Source organism: Tupaia chinensis, unplaced genomic scaffold (genome assembly GCF_000334495.1).
Source record: "Tupaia chinensis unplaced genomic scaffold, TupChi_1.0 Scaffold000225_1, whole genome shotgun sequence".
Lineage (NCBI taxonomy): Eukaryota > Metazoa > Chordata > Mammalia > Scandentia > Tupaiidae > Tupaia > Tupaia belangeri.
This window is the reverse complement of record NW_006159700.1, coordinates 3,621,428-3,642,934: the sequence shown is the minus strand read 5'-3', so window position 1 is coordinate 3,642,934 and position 21,507 is coordinate 3,621,428. Positions and strand designations below refer to the sequence as shown.

At 34.3% G+C, this 21,507-nt stretch overlaps 1 protein-coding gene across 1 annotated transcript in view; it reads right to left on the bottom strand.

Moving 5' to 3' along the window:
* The window catches only part of COL5A2 (collagen type V alpha 2 chain), a 173,385-nt gene that overhangs the window by 28,764 nt on the left and 123,114 nt on the right, over positions 1–21,507 (bottom strand). The window contains 14 exon segments of the mRNA XM_027771572.1: positions 666–719; positions 1,790–1,812; positions 1,815–1,842; positions 1,951–2,049; positions 3,612–3,665; positions 4,412–4,510; positions 6,140–6,193; positions 8,269–8,376; positions 8,595–8,648; positions 10,114–10,212; positions 10,326–10,370; positions 10,861–10,959; positions 16,172–16,225; positions 19,551–19,595. Of these exon segments, the coding sequence (XP_027627373.1) occupies positions 666–719; positions 1,790–1,812; positions 1,815–1,842; positions 1,951–2,049; positions 3,612–3,665; positions 4,412–4,510; positions 6,140–6,193; positions 8,269–8,376; positions 8,595–8,648; positions 10,114–10,212; positions 10,326–10,370; positions 10,861–10,959; positions 16,172–16,225; positions 19,551–19,595 (915 nt within the window).

Genomic DNA, 21,507 nt, shown 5'->3' with positions numbered 1-21,507 from the left:
CTGTAAAAGTCTAGTAAACTAACAGTGTTAAGAGTTTCCTTTTATAATTCATGAAGTCTCTACTACTATATATTCAAGCAAAAGATATTGTTCAAACATGTTAAGAAAATTACTTCTAACAACACTACAGCTAGTCAATCGACAATTAGATTTTCATAAGCACAACATTTAACAAAAAAAAAGAGATGAATATAGTAGGAGTTTCTTCACATTTTCAGTTTTCATGACTCTGAGGCAATATTTGAAACCACTAGAATATGACTGAAATGCAATCCTGAAAGCTATTTTTAAAAAATTATGACTATGCTGTTAAATAAGATAAATATCTACCATATGTAGAAAAATCATGTAGCTTGGTTCAATGAAAAGTTTTATTCACTATGTCAGGAAAATCAGATAAACCTTAAAATGGTTTACTAAACCTTGTGATATCAGAAATATTTATTTTTATTTTTTTAATAGTTTTGAGTGTTGATTAGGTGTTCAGAGGAAACCTATTCCTGTCAACAAAAATGTCTGACTTTATCCACCTATCCTATCTACTGAGAGAAGAATGATGTTTTTGAAAACTGTAGAAGTTCATATTTGACCCTATCCTTTTATATTTTAAAAAAGCATTTTGGGTCATAGGAAAAAAAAAAAAGGAAAAATGAATTAACACATACCTGAAAGCCAGTGGGGCCTGGCGGTCCCTGTTCTCCTCTTTCCCCAGCCAGACCCTAAGTCGTGAAGGGAAGAAAATCATGAATACAGCCAAAATTTTAGGCCTCCTGTTTATATGAACTATTAGAAATATTGATATTTCTTTATATTTTCTCAGTTGGATTTTGCACTTCAGCCAGATAACAGACTGGTAAGAAAGATGTCTTCTTAAGCCACTGAAGATACTGATAAAAATGTGTTTATTTTTTGATCCAAACATAAAATGTCTGGAACCATCTGTAAAACTCTGAAGAAATTGAATAAATTGAATATAGAAAAAAACATCACTTTGTTTAAACTTAAAGGGTAATATTTCTATTTCTGTTTACTTCTAAGTGTTAAAAGAATAATTAATGAGGACTTTATAGTCAAAGCTAGAATGACTATAGAAAGCAAAACTATTATTTTAGAAATATATTCAAACTGCTCCACCCTCCCAAAAAATGCCAAAATATTTCTTATAAATAATTTTTATATTGCAAGATCAAGTTATGACCCTAAAGGATAAATATTATCCCTGTGTGCCCCCTCAAAAAATAGCTTAAATACATTTTTATAAGATACATTATTGGAAGAAGGTAAGTATAACTCAATATTTAAACATTTTAAATAAAATAGACTATAGAATATTTTTCAAATATTATTTTCCTTTAGTTGATATATTATTCAATTTTGACATACAAAGATGTTGCAGTAATCCTTGAAATCAGACTTTTTAAAAAGTTTAAAATGAAAGAGCAACCATCGTATTTTTAAAAAGGCAAAAGAGGGGCTGGCAGATGGCTTGGTGATTAAGGACGCTGGACTCCCACATGGCCAGCCGTGGTTCGAGTCCCAGACCCTCTCTCTCTCTCTCTCTCTCTCACTCTGTCTCTCCCTGATCAAAATAAAGTAAATAAATAAAATTAAATAAAATAATTATTTACAAAAAAATGGCAAAAGACACCATATCATAGGAATGAAAAGAAAAGGTATAACTAAAATTCTTTTATTTTGTACATTCTTAATAATTTCCCTTGAAACTGATTCATATGTCAAGTCTTAAAAAAATCCAGTACATATATACTCTCAGTTAAAAATCACATACCGGGGGGCCCACGGGACCAGAAGTCCTGCTTCTCCAGGTTTTTCAAGATCACCCTAAAAAATAAATTAAAGCTGTTCTAAAATTTAATCCATGTACTACAAATGTACTGTCACAAATGAGGACTATCACATGATGGAAAGCACACTACACACTATACTCACACTGCTACCTTTCGGGCCTGGAAGGCCCATACTCCCAGGCTGCCCTCTGATTCCTACAGAGCCTGGAGGACCTGGACGGCCATCTTCCCCTGGAGCACCCTACAGAATTGATAGGAACCATGTAAGTTTTACATATATTCTCTCTAAATATCACATCACCCAAATTGCCACTTGTCTTTCATGCTACAAAAGCGAAATAAATTTTAAATTATCCTTAATTTGTATCTTAATGAATCACGGGAGTCAATAATTAAAAAAAAAAAAAAAAAAAAAAAAAAAAAAAAAAAAAAAAAAAAAAAAAAAAAAAAAAAAAGATTTTTTTGCCTTCGGGCCTGTGCACTCTCCAGAGAGAGACAAAGACAGTAAGAGGAAAAGTGAGAATTCACGCACCAAGGGGGAAGGCCATACCACAAAACCTTCTCCATTCTCCTCTTGGGATCTCGGGCACACACACACAATGATTTTCAAGCCACAGGGTTAAGGACTTGAACCATGGTTGGCCATGTGGGAGTCTATAGCCATGTAAACACTATGCCATCTGGTGACCCGAATTCATATTTTTTTAAAAACTACTCGGGGGGAGGGTCGGCAGGAATCAGCAGATGGTCTAATGGTTACATTGCTGGACTACCATGTACTCAATCACAGTTTCAGTCCCAGACCTAGTGTCTTAAAACTCACACCAGGTTTGTGTAGATGTGTGACCAAAATCCCAAGATGACAATGGAGGAAAAGTTATTGAAGCAGGGCCAGCCCCCTGAGGGGGGGTGATTTCTCATTTTCTGTCACTCTGTCTCTCTCTATATTTCTCCAGTGAGCACATGAACCCTATAGCAAAAAATCTCTCTTAAAAAAAATAAGAAAAGAAAACTACTCAGGGGTCCAGCTTGTGGCATGGTAGTTAAGGTACCTGGATACTAAACGGCTGACTGAAGAGGGACTTCACAGCTTGAAAAACACATGGGTGTGTATGCAAGCATGCCAAAATCCCAAGAGGAAAATGGAGGAGAAGGGATTGCAGCGTAAGCTGTGCTTTCTCATTTTCCCTCTCTCTTTTTCTCTGTCTGTCCAGTGAGTATTTGCACACTATGGCAAAATTTTTTTTAAAAAAAGGTATTGAGATATTTTAAATAGTTATAACAGACATTTTGTTCTTATTTTATACATAATCTTCATCATCACATCTGACAGTCCCATATTAATAGGGAAAGTCTCTTTTATTTCATTTACACTGATTTGTGTTAATAAAAATTCATGACTTCTGCTTCATATTATACTTTAAGAAAAAGTCTCAGAATTATAAACTGTCAAAATTCATTCTTACTTATTTCTTAAACATGTAAAATTGGAAAAACATCAAGAAATGAGGCTATTACTGGTAGACAAATTTCACCAATATTGAAAAATATGTCATTTCAGTTATTTCACAGATATCAAGGAAGCAATTTCAATCTCAAATATTATCTCAATAAAATTTGATCTACATTTTCATCTGTCTGAAAATACAGATATCTTAAAAATTTGTTTCCAGAAACATTTTAAATATATATACATTATCAGCAACCACATGATCAAAAACACTAGCTTCATATAGATATAATTTAAGTTGCATATCTATTGAACAGTATTAATGGTTGTGGACTTTTGTTCAAATTACTTACTAATGGTCCAAGTTTTCCTTCGGGACCCTGAACTCCAGGATTTCCTGTCAGACCCTGAAAAGAAAAAGCAACCCTTAGTTTGTTGATGACCAGCAACTCAAGAAAAGATTCTAATGAGGAAAATTATCACTGACTAGAAGGACAATCCCATAGTTCAAAAGGACTATTCAAGTGACATTGTGTTAAAATCAAATCTATAAAAAATTCTCTTTGCCAAAATTCTGAAAAGTTGTTAGCAAACAATAAAAAATTGTCAAAACTGGCAAAAGGGATGACCAAAGCATGTCCTGGTGGGTAGAGTGGCTGGATCTCACATGTCCAACCATGCACTTTGAGTCCCAGACCCAGAGATTTGAGAAACATACCAGATGTGTGTGTATCTATCTATACCCAAAATTCCAATAGGAGGGAGATAGAGAAGAGATTGCAGTATGACCAAACCTCCTATGGGTGCTTTCTCACTCTCTTTCTCTCTCTCTCTTTCTCTTGTGAATCCACATGCCTTTTTTGGCTAAATTTCCAAAGAAAAACTACCAAAAAGGATTCTTTTCTCACGTCAAGTGGTGAAGCTATTAATACACATTCCTTTGATAAAGGGAGATTGGAAGCTACTGTTTTTTATATTTCATGAAAATCACAAGCCGGTATTCAAAAAATAATGCATTAGGGAGAAATCCTAAAAACAACGAAATGTTCCAAATTGTGAAAGTGATCTAAAAATACAACAAAAAATGTCCCTTCAATGAATGCTCTGAGGCATCTCCCTGCATTGAAACAGGAAATAACTGCTGTGTTCTTACCCGAGCACCTGGAAGCCCAGGTTCACCAGGACGTCCTGGATCTCCTTGGCCCCCTTTAGGTCCTGAAGAACCTACAGGACCCCGTTCTCCTTGAGCACCCTGTTCCAGAGAAGATAAGTCAGAAAAGCAAGGAGTGCAGGCAAACAAAAGCAAGCATAAGTAAAATTCTGGTTTTAGGAGTCAAGGCACTACTACAACATACAATATGTTGTTAAACAGGTAACAAAAATTTCTTTGAAAAGAGTGTCACTGCATGTTTTGTCCTAGTCTTTGTAAAATAGTGATTTTTTATTGTTAACTAATAACAATTGTGTTTAGAGCTTCACTCCAATAATTCAAACTGTATATTAAAAAGCAGAATTTTAAGAGTTTATAATTTTCAATAACTAATATGTATGGATCAGCTAAAGTAAAAGTTAATAATCTGTTCTACTCAAGAACATCCATGAGAAGTCTGAAAACAAGCTCCCATATTTCTCCAACCACTATCCTCTCTTAATCCTTTTAATGCAGATATGGCACAAGAAGGCGTTGTTGACATTAGGCCTGACATCTATGTCCATTTCTTTCTGGAGCTGGGCCATGTGGGCCAGGGCCAGATCACGATGCTGAAAATGGCATATCTTGGAGCATCACCCACATAAGTACCACATTGTTGGGGTAACCTCACCTTTGGTCCAGGTAAACCATCTGAGCCTGGAAACCCACGATTGCCAGGTGCACCCTACAAATAACCAAAATGTGATTCATAAATCATGTGGACAGTTTGTGATACACACTAAATAGATAAATTATTTTATAATAGAATAAGAAGGTAGTTCTTCAATGGAGTGGATTTACCATTATGAAAAACTCAGAATATTGATTTTATTTTTTGTAATTACTGATGTGAGAAAATTTAATGATTAACCTGCCTTTGTCCACAGAGAAACCTAAACCTGATTTTTTTTTTTAAGTTCTAGTTTAAAGTGAAAAACTGTCTTAATTTGGAGGGACAGAATATGGAAAGAAAATTTGAACCAGATAAACTCAAAGATTAATTATTTCCATCACAAGGGTATTAAACATTGTGCACTGTTTGTTAAAGAACTGACAAATTTGTCCCAACTTCTTTCTGTTTGCATTGTCCTCACACATCTAGTGTCAAATTAAGGATTTCCAGAGAAGATAAGTCAGAAAAGCAAGGAGTGCAGGCAAACAGAAGCAAGCATAAGTAAAATTCTGGTTTTAGGAGTCAAGGCACTACTACAACATACAATATGTTGTTAAACAGGTAACAAAAATTTCTTTGAAAAGAGTGTCACTGCATGTTTTGTCCTAGTCTTTGTAAAATAGTGATTTTTTATTGTTAACTAACTAATAACAATTGTGTTTAGAGCTTCACTCCAATAATTCAAACTGTATATTAAAAAGCAGAATTTTAAGAGTTTATAATTTTCAATAACTAATATGTATGGATCAGCTAAAGTAAAAGTTAATAATCTGTTCTACTCAAGAACATCCATGAGAAGTCTGAAAACAAGCTCCCATATTTCTCCAACCACTATCCTCTCTTAATCCTTTTAATGCAGATATGGCACAAGAAGGCGTTGTTGACATTAGGCCTGACATCTATGTCCATTTCTTTCTGGAGCTGGGCCATGTGGGCCAGGGCCAGATCACGATGCTGAAAATGGCATATCTTGGAGCATCACCCACATAAGTACCACATTGTTGGGGTAACCTCACCTTTGGTCCAGGTAAACCATCTGAGCCTGGAAACCCACGATTGCCAGGTGCACCCTACAAATAACCAAAATGTGATTCATAAATCATGTGGACAGTTTGTGATACACACTAAATAGATAAATTATTTTATAATAGAATAAGAAGGTAGTTCTTCAATGGAGTGGATTTACCATTATGAAAAACTCAGAATATTGATTTTATTTTTTGTAATTACTGATGTGAGAAAATTTAATGATTAACCTGCCTTTGTCCACAGAGAAACCTAAACCTGATTTTTTTTTTTTAAGTTCTAGTTTAAAGTGAAAAACTGTCTTAATTTGGAGGGACAGAATATGGAAAGAAAATTTGAACCAGATAAACTCAAAGATTAATTATTTCCATCACAAGGGTATTAAACATTGTGCACTGTTTGTTAAAGAACTGACAAATTTGTCCCAACTTCTTTCTGTTTGCATTGTCCTCACACATCTAGTGTCAAATTAAGGATTTATGTACCTTTTCATCTCAACCAATATATGTTTATCCATTTTTTTCTGCTGATTTTTGTAATGAGTAATCAATATTTTTATAGTACAAGCATAAAACTATTAGCTCTTACAGAAACACCATTTCAGCACACACATGAATTCACAGTAGAACAAGATTAATAGTTTTACTTTGAAAAGTATATACAATATAAACTGATGCTCTTCACAACAGAATTTAGTGAAGGTTGAGGGAATGAATGGGTAATTTTTATTTTTGGTGCTATAAAGTTTTCAGATCTGTGATCAAGTGAACATGGCAATAAATACATATAAGAAAGAACTTTGATAAAACAGAATAAATTTTAAATTTTGAAGAACATGTAATCACAAAACCAAGTAATTCTTTAAAGACATACTCTAACAGTCCATTTTACCATTAAACATAGAAAAAAAAATACATAGATTAGAGAGGCAAAGACTCCATCTGCAGCAATCAAAATGTCAACAAATGTGCTTTAATGTCATCTTGTATGTGAAGCCCTTTCATTCTCTGAAGTGCTCTCTGCTCTGTCTTCTTATACTCTGTCATGGAAAACTCTTTGGATCTTTTAATCACAAAGTCCTTTCTGACCTTCTGGCTATGCTTTTGCTTTTTTTTCTCTGCAAAAATGTCCTTTCTCCTAGGTTCTCTTGCTGGCTCATCCTCCTCTTCAGGACCCAGTTAAAATACTATCCTTTTAGAGAATCCTATTTTCTTTTTTTTCTTTTAGTTTCTTTTGAATTTACATTTAATCACTGTATATCTTTACAGTGTACAACATGGTTTTTCCCAGTATGAATATAGTGCATATTAGTCAAGTCAAAGACATAACCATATACATTACCATGAACAGATAACTTTTCATTTCTGTGTCTGTTAAATGTGTTGTTTTCCCCTGATCTCCTCCCTTTCACCACTTATTATCCACTCCCCCATTACTCCCATACTGTCTCTAGTATCTACTATTGTTCTCCCTGCTATTATTATACCTTCCAGTCTTTCAATTTCTGCTATAGAGCACAGACATTTGGTATCTATTGAGTAGGGACATACAATACCTCTCTTTCATAGTCTGGTTTGTTTTGCTTAGCATTAAACCTTCCATATTTGTCACTTTGTATCAAATGTCAGGATTTCCTTGCTTTATATGGCTTAGTAGTATTTCATAGAGTACATGATGCACCCTAATTTCTAACTACCTACTCTAACATTACACCACTCTCCACTATCTGTAGTTACTCTCCACTATGCCCTCATTATTTAAGATGTATATATAGCACTTATTAATGTGAATGTATTTTATTTGTTGACTTGTTTATTTGCTCCCACCAACTAAAGTAAATTCATGTTTACTAGTTATCACATGGGGAATAAGGGCCTCATGTGAACAAACTTCTTGTTCACTGACTTATTCCAAACTTAGATAGCTTAAATTGGCATAAAGTAGTGAGTCAATCAATATTAGTTAAAATGTAAATGAAGACTGATTACACAGCTGCCTCTTAATTAGCAAAGAATGAATCAGGCAAGGTGCCCAAAAGCATTTCTCTTAATTGCTCCTAAAACTTACTCATTTAATTCCCCCACAACTCTACAAATATATTTTACTATTCAAATATTACCCTTTCCCCCACTGGACCTGGAGGACCAACTGTTCCTGGGTCACCTCGGGGACCTCTTTTGCCTTCTTCTCCAGGTGGGCCTATTGGACCCTGAATACCATGTGGCCCCTATTAGAAACAGACAGATGGTTACCAAAAAAGAGCCTTTTAACAGATGAGATATAGTCATAAGATTCAGTTAAAGTCATCACAAATTATATATCAAGTATATTATATAAACTATTTTCATCCCAAGATGTTATAACTCATTATTTTAAGCATGTGAGCATTTTAAGCTGTATAATGTTATACTTCTCTTATAGAAAAAAAAAAAAAGGAAGCCTTACTGGTTCCCCTTTTGGGCCAGCTTCTCCTTTAAAACCTGGAACTCCTGGATCACCCTAAAATACAGATATCAACAGTTTTAATAACCAGAACACTTAGCCAGTCAAATGAGCTAAATAAATCACAATAAATAGGCCTTAAAAATACTCTGCAACTGAGTTTGTATTAAATCTGTATTACCATATAATTTTTAAATTTTGCAAGTCTTGTAGGATATGTATGATTTTTATGAAGTCATTTGAACTAATGAGGTTGTTTTATTCAGAATATGGTAAAATCAAATATGATATATCAGTAACACTCATGTTTTAATAAATCTGTCACCAGCACTTAACCAAGGATTTTATCAGCATGACTACATTGCTTGGAGAAGAATCTAAAAATACTGCTTAAAGTATTAGTGGATAAGAAAGTTTTTATTTTTATATATCAAGCTAAAAGTCATTTCTTATGCACTAATATTTTACTCAATAAATGATTTCTATGAGATAAAAAAACTCATTCAGGTATGAGCAATATTTTAAAATTACTCTACAGAATAACTATCATGAAATAAGCAGTTCAATCTATTTTTAGCCAAATCTTCATTATAAAAATTTATTACATCAGCAGGTGGTATAGTGGTTTAGGCACTGAACTCCCACATGGTCAACCATTGTTCAAATTCTGGATCTGTTGGTTTGTTTTCTCGCTTTACCCTTTTTTTTCTTTCTTTCTCTCTTTCTTTCTCTCTTTCTTTCTCTCTCTCTCTCTCTCTCTCTCTCTCTCTCTCTCTCTTTTTCTGGTTAAATTAATAATGTTAGTAATAATAGAGAAAATAATTCTTTTAAAAATTATTAAGCCTTAATATCTCCTTACACTGGCTTAAAACATATTTTGATCAACTGGACCAGGGAGAAATGTTCACATATTGAAATGTTCATTTCGTAAGCTAAATGATGCGATTGAATGTATAAGAAAATGTAAATAAAGAAATAGATAAAATTAATAAAAATATATTTTCATATGGGCCATTCCCTTGGCCTAGTGTTTAAAGAGCCTGTACCCTACATGGCAGACTGCATTTAGAGTGTCCAACCCAAGCATCTTGAGACACAAGCCCGGCATATGTGTGCCCAAAATCCCAAAAGGAGAGGAAATGGAGAAGAGGTTGCAGCATAACCATGCCTCGTGAGGATTGCTTTCTCACTTTCTGTCTCTCTCTTTCTGGCAAGCACACATGACCACTGGCAAATTTTTAAAAATTCTATAACATTTATTATTCAATTATTCATAAAATTCTGTTAAGTGGACCATAAAGGTATGGCCTTATTATTTTAATAAAAGTGCACTAAAATTTAACCTACTATAATAATGTTCCACTTAAGATTTAAGCATTTAAAGTATACATTAACATTTAGCTTTAACTTTAAAAAGATTCCTATCTTAATTTCTCTCATTTGGATACGTTACATTATGTTTTATTGATTACATTATATATTACTTCTCTTGGCACCTTTAGTTGGTTTCAAATGACATTACCGGTTGGCCTCGAATTCCCTGAGGTCCAGTGCTACCCTGAGGTCCAGGAGATCCAGGAGGCCCTGCTGAGCCAGGAGGACCAGAGGTACCCTGCGAGCCCTGTCAGATAGCAAGAGTGACATGATAAGAAGATACCTCAGTAGGAGTTTAGGAGCAATGTCCGAAGGACCATGCACATTTAAACTCTGCATGGCATAAATGCAACTACTCACCGTTGGGCCTTTGGCACCAGGCGTACCATCAGTTCCTATTGCGCCCTAAAAGTACATTAAATGTTTATGAAATATTAAGATAAATCTAAACACATATGGGGTGGTATTCAACTGTCCACCCAGCTCCAAAAGGAAGCAGAAAAAGTAGAATGATAAAAAGAAAACAGAACACTATCATAAAAATCATTTTTAAGATTGATTCCTTTTTTTCCACAAAATAAGCAAAACTTGCAGAGTTGACAAGAGAAACGTGTGTGGGTTTTTTTATGGGTTTAAATACTTATTCGGAATTCAAAGAGAATACATACAAGGGATCTTCAGAAAGTTCCTGAAAAAATGTATATTATAAGAAAACTATGCATGGATTTTAATATTGTTTACTTATTTTTTACAAAAACAAACTTTTGCTTTAATTCTACCCTTCCATAAATAATTTAAAATTTCCTCATATATGAAAATTGGTTGGACTTTTTTCTGATGTTATAAAAAATGGCCTGCTTTTCTAGGGTAGTTCTTAGATATGCTTGGAACTTACAGGAAGGCCTTGAGAGCCAACTGGACCTGGAGGCCCAGTTTCACCTCTTTGTCCCTGAGGACCTTCAGGGCCTCGTGCCCCAGTAGGACCAGCTTCTCCCTAAAGGGTACAAAGAAATATGTTAGTTTAAGATAATATAAGAAGTGGTGTAGTACAAAGCTGATGGCTTAGTTGGAGTTTTACAATTTGAACCCAAATATCTAAAGAGGACAACAGCACAAAAGGGTTTATCAGGCATGTGTGCCTAGCCTGGATTAAAGAGTGGACTCACTTTTCCATCCCTTCTTATGTAATGATGCTGGAGGTCTCTACACTAGAAATATTGCTCCATATTCCTATCTCTAGTTATTTATCCACTAAGGTCAGTTCAGGTTCCTCCTCCTCCTGCTCTGAATCTCCACAAAATCTGGATTTTTTTACATCGATTATATTATTTCACTGATTACAGAGCTAATATTAAACATAACTTTAATTTTTTAATATTTAATATTTAACATAATCTAGATTCATAATGAAAAATTAGAAAGAATCCTCACCAGGCACCAAGTTACTCAGAGAATAAGAGTAGATATTCTTATTCCTGCATAGTTTGTTTTTAATATGGTTTTAGTTAAGAATTCAGGTATTTCAAACTACTTCTGTGAAAATAATGTTCAGTTATTTTATACAAAAGTACATTCAGACTCTTAAAACATCACAAAGTGGACAAAAGAAGAAATTTGAACAGATACACTGTGCTTGCAGGAATTGTTCCTCTTCAGTAGGAACCAAGACATGTCAAGTCAGAATGAAGGCACAATATGATTAAAGCTTGGAGGTTCTCAGAGGACAAATTAAATTATGTCCTAATATCTCCAGAATAACCTGGTATCGGCTAAATGTGTGGCAGATTTCAGAAAATAGTCTGTAAAATGTGTGAGACTCATTTTAAGAAGGTTATTTAGAATTTCGTCTTACAGTACAAGAAATTGAATCTTTGCTATAAAAGCAACATAGAAATCACATTTCAAAATATAAGATATGATTTAATTTTAAAAATTAAATTTAATTGACCTGAAGAAAACCAATTATTCAATGAAGTAGAAAACATTTTAGACTGCACATATCTAATGAACTTGACAACTTTAGGCAATATAAAAATAAAATCCATCATTGTTTTTAAAAAGCACTTCTTTCGATAAAAATTAAAGAATATTGAAAAATGATGTACAAAGAGTCAGAAACACCTAAAAAAAATTCTCAACATCCTTTATCATAAGAAAGATGCAAACCCAAACCACAATGAGATACCACCTAACCCCAGTCAGAAATGGCTAAGATTAAAAAAAAATTTTTTTTTAATGATAAGTGCTGGTGAGGCTGTAGTGAAAAGAGAACTCTCCTACACTATTGACGGGAATTTAAACTAGTACAGCCACTGTGGAGAACAATATAGGGGTTTCTCAAAAACCTACAAATAGAACTACCTTATGATTCAGCAATTCTACTCCCAGGTGTCTACCCAAAGGATAGGAATACACTTAGTTGGAAACGTACTTGCACATCCATGTTGATTGCGGCATTATTCACAATTGCTAAGACATGGAACCAATCCAAATGTTCATATACAAATGAATGGACTGAAAAAGTGTGGCACATATATACTATGAAATACTACTCAGCCTTAAAAAATGAGACCCTGGCAATTGATAGAAAGTAGACAAATAAGGAAGATTTACTGTTAAATGAAGCAAGCCAGACTATGAAAGAGAGGCACTGTATAACTTAATACATATCAAATGTCTTCACTCTATGGCAGAAACTGAAATATTGCAAGATATAAAAGCATGGCGAACTGAAGATACCAGAGACAATGTAGGAGGATGGGAAATGGGGGAGGGTGAGAGAAAGGGAATCAATGGGAAAAAGAAAGAAGCAAACATTTAAGGAACACAAAAATGGAAAATTATCTGTTGATGATGTATATGATAATATCTTTAACTGGACTAATATACAGTGTATTTATGCTGGGAAAATTCAATTTACAAGGTGTAATGATATACAGTGTTTGAATGTATTAAAAATAATTTTAAAAATAGAAAAAAGATGAGCTGGCCTAATAACTAGTGATTAAGGAAGACAGATCCCGCATGATCAACCACAGTTTGCGTGCCAGCGCAACGGCTTGGAAAACATGCCAGGCACATGTGCATATCTGCCCAATATCCCAACAGAATAGAAAAATGTAGGAGAAGAATGTGGTGTGACCATGCCCTATTTAAGTGTGCTTCTTTTCTCTCTCTCTTTCTCTCTCTCTCTCACAAGTACACATACTCTCTATCAACTAAAAATATTTTTTAAAAAAGAGAGAGAGAGACTGCATGAAGAGCAGGACAAAGTGATTAGAGTAACTAATAATTACCTTTATTTCAACCCAAAAGAAGTAATCCATAAGCAAATAAAAAATAAAATGCTGTGTGTAAGCAATGATTCAATTAAATAATTTTCATATGTAATATGTAAGTTTGCCTCATGTAACATTTGGGTCATACAAGGGATCTTCAAAAATTTCATGGAAAAATGTGTTTATAAAAACAAAACAAAACAAAAAAACTGTATATGAATTTGAAAAAAATTGCACCAAAATAAACTTACACTTTAATTCCATTTCTTCATGAAAGTTTTAAGTCCTGTACTTATACTAAAACTTCATGTTTTGTTTATCTGAAATTCAAACTTAACTTGGTTCCTAGACTTTACCTAAGCATATTCTGTAGCTATGGGGATCTTAGTAGGACATAGAAAACTAAAATTCAAAGCCTTAGGAGGTTCATCGATATCAAGTTGGAATAGGTTATAGAGTAGTGTATGATAGCAGAATAGAAAATGTCATTGACAATTCAATAAATACTACCCCAGGAAAAAAGTGAGTTGAAGGAATATCAAATGTACATAACATACTGTAATGTTAAAGTAGAAGATGACTATAAAACCCAGCAAAACCCTAGCTTATGGAAGAATATGGAAGATTTACTGTTGATTGAAGCAAGCCGGGCTATGAAGGAGAGACATTGTATGTCCCCACTTAATATATACCGAGAGTTTGCACTCTATGACTGAAACTGATTGACTAAAAGTTGTACCAACACAAGAGATGGGTGTGAGTGCCAGATGTGTTGTGCGTGGAGGAGTGGGGCCTAATGAAAGACATTTGGAGGAGGTATATGGAGGCAGAGCATTGACAGGATGGGGAGGTGTGGTGTTATCACTTGAAGATATTTTGATCAACTGGACTGGGGAGAAATGTTCACATATAGAAATGTTCACTTTGTAAGCTAAATAATACGATTGAATGTATTTAAAAAATAAATTAAATAATTAAATAAATAAATAATTTTTAAAATATAGAAGATGATATGCTTATATCCTTGATTCAATTACTACATACTGTATATGTGCTTTTAAAAACCATACAATATTCCATAAATATACTCAATGATTTTATTTAAACCAGAAATTACAATAAAAATAAACAAAAATATCAATAAAACATTAAATCCTTTCATTGAAATGTAATAAATTGGATGTAGAAGTGTATCTTTCTCCAGAGAGTATGGCCAAAGTTTACAGGTTATAACAGAATCCTAGCCAAAAACAAAGATTCAGTAATTTTATAGTGAGATGGTAGGAGGTGAGGCCCAGGAAAAAATTTCTGAGAGAAATAGTTTCACTTGATGTTTAATTTTTATGAAGTATTTTTCAATAGTCAACAATCATTACTGCTAAAACCCAAAAGGAAAGGAAAATATGTAGAGTGAACAGTTGTATAAATGGTTATTACTAGTGAAGTCTTGACTAGATGCCACTGCAAGAGCTTAATTCCCTTCTATTAATTCATAGTCCTAGGCTTTGAGTGTTACCTCATTTGCCTTGCAAGAGCTCAATTGGGAGAACATGAACTCACTCAAAGAGGGAAGAGATTTTGCATGTTTTGATTGTGTTTTGATCACACAAAGAGGAAAGAGATTCTGCATGTTTTGATCATGTTGCGTAGAGCAGTGGGGGCCAGATTCCCTTGCTAATAAGTTGAGAATGTCAAGGAGCAGATTGGATTCACAGAGGAACCAAATAAGGTCCCACCCTCTAAGTTCACAGTGAGTTCTCAGTGAAAGAAGGCATTGATTTGTGACATGACTGAAGATATTATTTTAAAGTAGTCTCTTTCCTGTGGCATGGAGTTTAAAGAGAGCCTGAGGGATAATTTGACTTAATGAAGCTCACATTTCAGGGCATTTCAAGAGGTTAGTTAGAAGCAGTTTTCATTTTTTTATTGGTTTCTAGATTTAAATCCAATTTGATTAGCCCTACTAGTAAGCATGGACCTATATTAAGGCTATGCTCTGCATTACGCATTATGCTAAGGATTTACATGTATTATCTCATTCAATCCTTGACAAAATCCCATGAGAAAACAAGGCAATACAGAGATAACACTCAAAGCCTACGACTGAATTAACAGAAGGAGATTCTGCTCTTACAGTGGCATCAAGTCAAGACTTCACTAGCAATAACAGTTTATTATACAGTAGAATCCTGTGAGTAAATCTCTTCTACAGAATGAAGAAAACTATTGCCAAAGAGAAACTGGGTGAGAGAGGTAATCAATTATGTTGTGTTGCTTAAAATGTGATAACTATTCTGAATGATTCACTGATTTGGCTAACTTAATCTTAATATCCTACTACTATAATTTTTGAATTTATCCCAAAGTACTGAAAGAAATAACAAATTGTGAGTCACTACAAATGTAAGTCATCCCAGCAGAGGACTTTAATCCATTCCCACGTGGAGAGCCAAATGTCCTCTCTGCCCATTCCTTTAATGGCTATGTAAAATGGAGGTGGGGAAGACAAATTGATGACTAGCCCTGTGAGAGAAAACAGCCTTTCCACATCTAATTCATCTCATTTATTTTAATAGCCTATTGTTTAAAACAATCTGCTGTTCATTACTCTCAGGCATTCTATCCAGCAACCAATTCTAATTCAGTTTAAAGTTATTATTCCTAGTGGCTATTTCCATTGTCTGATATTAGTGTCCCAACACAATAAATCATTTGATATTAACAACTGTATGATTATAAGTAATTTTTCTTTAATTACATATTATATATAAATTTTTTTTCAGTTTCTTTTTCCTCTATCATACTGGACAATGAATATAGGTTCTTTCCTTAGTTAAGATTAACTTCCATATTCATCCATTAATGAAATGTCCGCCTTCACTTTGGGACACATGTGATCAAATAGGGTTGAATATATTAACATCTTACCTTCATTCCAGGATTTCCTGGAAAACCAGGGGAGCCAGCTAGCCCAAGAGGACCCTATAAAAAGAAACCAGAAAAGTAATCAGACTTGTATTTAATTAATATCTTATTAGGCAATTTTTATTCTTTGACAACATTCACATTTTGACCCATAATATAGGAATAATTTTCTTTGTACTTTAAAATAAAAAGACCACAATGTAATTTTATAACAAATACCTACCAACATTTATCTAAAGTAGAGTTAAAAGACATGTCCAATAATATTGAACATGATCAATGGTTTTCCCAATTGTAGCATACATGATTAAAACAGTGACAAATGAAAAAACTATTTGAAACAATTGCCTCTTGAGAGATGTACTTTGTGCTAATCAAGTAATAAAGATAATTTTTAGAAGATTATGTTTTGTACCAAAACCTAGCACTTCATTCTATAAAAATGATTTTTAAGAATCATCCAGATAATTTGGAGTATTTTTTTTTTGAGAGGTTTTTGCTATAGGGCACGTGCGCTCGCCAGACAGAGAGAGACAGAGAGACAGAAAGCAAGAAATCACCTCCCAGGGGAGATGGCCACGCCGCAATCCCTTCTCCTCCAGTCTCCTCTTGAGATCCTGGGCACACACGCACACACGCCTGGCATGAGTTCCATGCCACCGGGTCTGGGACGCGAACCACGGTCGACTATGTGGGAGTCCAGCGACATAGACATTATGCTAACTGCTGGTCCCATTTTTTTTTCTTTTTTTTAGGCTCACATTAGGATCACTATCCAAATGAAGAAGACATTCTGTTCTAGAATAGGTTCAAAGAATGAATTTTAATTCCATCAGTTTTGAATGGATATAATAAAAGCCCTTTCAAAACTTAATGATTTTCTCATCCTATATCTTGGTTTTTTTTTTTCTTATGAATAACAGGGGTGAAAAGATCCTTGGGACAAATTTTTTCATGCTTATAGTTCGTGTCTACTTTTGACATATGGGAAAAACTAAAAGCTTTAAATATCTTTATACTCCTTTGATATTGGCCCATGTTGTTTATGAATATTCTCTACATCTCTTTCTTTTTCTTGTAATACTTTCTTTCCCTGTTCCTTTATTGGTCCAATTTATGGAGCTTGACTCAGTTTTGTTTTTTTCAACAAGACACCATTGTTCCATGGACTATTTAGTTAGGAGCATTTATAGTAAAAATTTTATGTTCAATTGCTACAAAATTCTTATGAGAAAATGCAGCAATGGAAAACACTTAATGAAAAAACATTCGTGTACTTATAAAACCCTTCTTTTGGTTTAGTGCAATGATTATTGACCTGGATAACCCTGTAGAGTCACCTGTAGAGCTTTAAAAAAATACAGATTTCTTTGTCCACTGTTATAATTCAGTTAATTTGGGCACTAATTTCTCTTTAAAGTCCCCCAGTAATTCTAATGTACAGCTGAAGCTGAAAATCACTATTTTCTTAAGTAACAATGGCATTACATATTGCCTACACTATTAGTATGCACATTTTATTAGTAGTCTTAATCATATATGAAACAATTTCATCTTGATGTCATTATATCTTCTTTTTGAAAATCAAGGCATCCCTATCAATGTTGCTTAATTTGAAGGAGAAAGCGCATATATGCACCAATTGCTTTATAGTTCATAAGATAATCTTATATTTTAGGCTATTTTTAAAAATGACTTTAGTTTTGTCTTCTTGTTTATTATTTGTCTTTCTTGTTTACAGGTATCCTTAACAAAATAAACATAGAGACTTACATCCATGCCACTGTTACAACTGCAATCTACCTCATCCCCACAGGTCCCTGAGGATTCTGTTATGCTCTAAGTACTTTAGCAGTGAGTAGCAATTAAAGCTATACATATTGGAGAACTATGGCAAGCAAGGAAGAGAGACAAAAGGTGCATAGTGTGTAAGAAATTTGCCAAGTTACAAAATTTTACCTTTGCTTATAATTTATTATCAATAGCTTAATAAATGTTCAGATTTTCAATTGTTTTTTTTGAGAGCTTTTTGCTATGGGGCGTATGTGCTCACCAGAAAGACAGAGAGAGGCAGAGAGATAGAAAGTGAGAAATTACCCTCCCAGGGGGAATGGCCATGCCGCAATCCCTTCTCCATTCTCCTCTTGGGATCTTGGGCATGTACGCACATACACCCAGTGTGAATTTAAGCCACCGGGTCTGGGACTCAAACTGCAGTCAGCTACATGGGAGTTCAGCGGCATAGCCATTATGCTAACTGCTTGTCCCAGATTTTCAATTTTTAAATGCAAGTTAAAGTTCCAAAATTACAGAGGGTAACGTGAAATAGTGCAAGACTGAGCAAAATACAATAGCATTATCGATACTAGGCATTAGAAGCAGTGGACAAAATACTGGCACACCCTGGGACCTCATTTCTCACTCCATGTTGCTTACACTCCTGTAGCTTTACCCACTGCCTATGTGTTAACAATTCACAAGTTTACATTTGCAGTTTAAACCTCTGTCTTGAGCTCCATTCTCACATATCCACTCACAAAGTTGAACTTATTACTTCTCACACTAAGCCCAAACCAGTAAACAATAGCTTGTTCCTTTTTCCACATTTCCAATTTCAGATGTATTACATCATCCACCAAAAATCTTTAAATCAATAAATTATTGAGCCATGGCCATTAGAATTTCTTAGCTCATTTCTTTGCTGCCTGCTTCTTCTAGCACTGTAACAACTTTATTTCACATCTCTATAATTTCTATTTTGAGATTATGCCAATGGCATTCAACCTGAACCTTCCATCATCATCTTATCTTCCACATTACCAGCAGATGTTTCTGGTTACGATGCTCCTAAATGTAAAGTTCCATTATGCGTGCTATCATCAATTACTATAAGTAAAAGATAAATCCTTTAACATGATAAACATAACCCTTTATGATCTTGTGCCTGCCCCCAAATCCAATTTAATCCCTCCAGCATTTCTCAGAGTTTACCATGTTTTTTCATCTCTTCATCATGTGAACCATGCTATACTCTTGGCCATTTTATATACTTATGTTTCAAGATTTGGCTTGAAAGTTACTAATTTTTTAAGTCTTCTTTTATAACCTTCTTCCACTGTAGGCTTAGATACTTCATTCTCCTTGTCTCTATACTTCAGGTTGTATTCTATATTACAGCAGTTAACAAAAGTATTATGCAACAATATTAATTAATATATCCCTGTCCCTTGATAGTGCAGTTTTCAAAACAAGTACTTCGTCTCTATCATCTTTTTATTCCAAGTATCTGAAACAAAGTGGATGATCTGTGAATGTTTATGAAAGTACCAATGGAAGAATGAAGGAAAAATGAAAGAATGAATACAGAAGTAATACAACTCACCATTGGCCCAGGTTTTCCAGGCATGCCATGTGCACCTCGTTGTCCCTAATTAGAAGAAAAAAAAAAAAACATAATAGGATAAGATTATAGGATAAGTATTTCTGTAGAAACTACCACTTACTTGCTCTAAAACACCTTCTATGCTGAAAATTGAAGAATATATTTTAAAGTTAACTGATAACTGTTACTGAGGTCATAGCAATAAAAATACACATTTATAGAAAGTTGATATAGTAATAAGCACATATATTCTATAGCCATAAGAAATAAAAAAATCAAGATTGATAAAACTGATTAAAATATGAATCTGGGGCCAGCAGGTGACAGTGGTTGAGGTGCTGGACTCCCACAGAGTCAGTTGTGGTTTGAGTCCCAGACCAAGCAACTTAAAACTCATTCCATGTAAGTGTGCATGTGTGCCCAAAATCCTGAGAGGAAAATGGATAGAATGAATTGTTGTGTGGCCATCCTCCCCATGGTTGATTTCTTGCTGTCTCTCTGGTGAACACACACTCTCTGTAGCAAAAATCTCTCTCAAAAAATCATATGTATATGATTCTGTTGGGCCAGGCCCACAGTGCAACAGTTAAGGTGATTTGAATCCCAGCTCTGGTGTCCTTAAAAACATATGTATGCATGTGTACCCCAAATCCTTATAGAATAGAGAAATGGAGAAAAGGATTGTGGTAATGTGACCACACCCCATTAGCAGGTGCTTCCTCTTTTACTCTCTTTCTCTCTCTTGCAAGTGCATTTGTCCTCTGGCAATAAAATAAAATATTCTTTTTACTTTAATGTATCACCTATCATATGAGCTCGAAGACAGAAAAACTTCAACTCTGCAGCATTCTTAACAGCAAAATTGACTCAGGTAGAATGTAGTTCTTGTTAAAAAATATATATAAGCAAAAGATAAGTAAAACATATGCAGAAATTAAGTTGTAGTGAATTCTATTGGTGTCACCCAGATCCCTTGTAATATTCATTCTAAAGTATTCAGTTCTGTCAGCTGGAAGTGTCTACTACTGATAATTCACACATGAGACTCTTTCAGGAACTGCCCTAAGCAAAAGGGAGTTAGCTCTCCCAAGATTGTGCCCCTTCACTGATCAATGCAAGGATAGGAAAGAGTAATCCCTATTCAAGATAAATCTAGAAAGCCACCCCAAATCTACAGTTCTGTGGAACTGACTGTTGCAATTGCAACATGGTTCAATTTCTCCCCTGACAAACCCTACTTCTTTTATTCATTCCTTCACAAGTGTAACTTCTAAGGAACCCTTGCCAGTACATTTCCTATATATAAATTTCTGCTTTGAGACGGTCTCTTATGAAATCCAAACTAAAGCATTACAGCCAGAAGTGGTACGAGAAAGTAATTCAATGGAATTTTTAAGTTCCTACTGGTGGTTGGTGATAGAGTATAGAACACCCTTGGCATGCTGCGGTGGTGCAGTAGTAATTATTATCCCCAAGGGTGAACTGAGATAGAGCACATCTAGGGAAATGTGTCTGAATACAATACCTCAGGCATTTGATAAGGTTTAGGAAATTGCAACATAAAGTTGATGAAATTGTATGAGTCTTGTTGAGTGTATCTATCAGAGAAAGACATTGAAAGACTGATGGTGATTAATCACCAATGTAAGGCTTCTTTGTAACATTTTTAAAATTTTTATTTTCAAAAAGCAAAACTTACATATCTTGAGGCCAGCAGGTGGCATGGCGGTTAAGGTGCTGGATTCTCACATGGCTAACCATGGTTCAAGTCCCAGAACTGGCAGCTTGCTTTCTCACTTTCCCTCTTTCTCTCTCTCTCTCTCTCATGAGCACACATACCCTATAAACATTTTTTAAGTAATAATAATAAAATTAAATAATTATTTAAAAGTTACAGATTTTTTTAAACAGATAACTTTACATTTTGTTGTCTGTTAAATGTTTCTTCCCTTTGCCA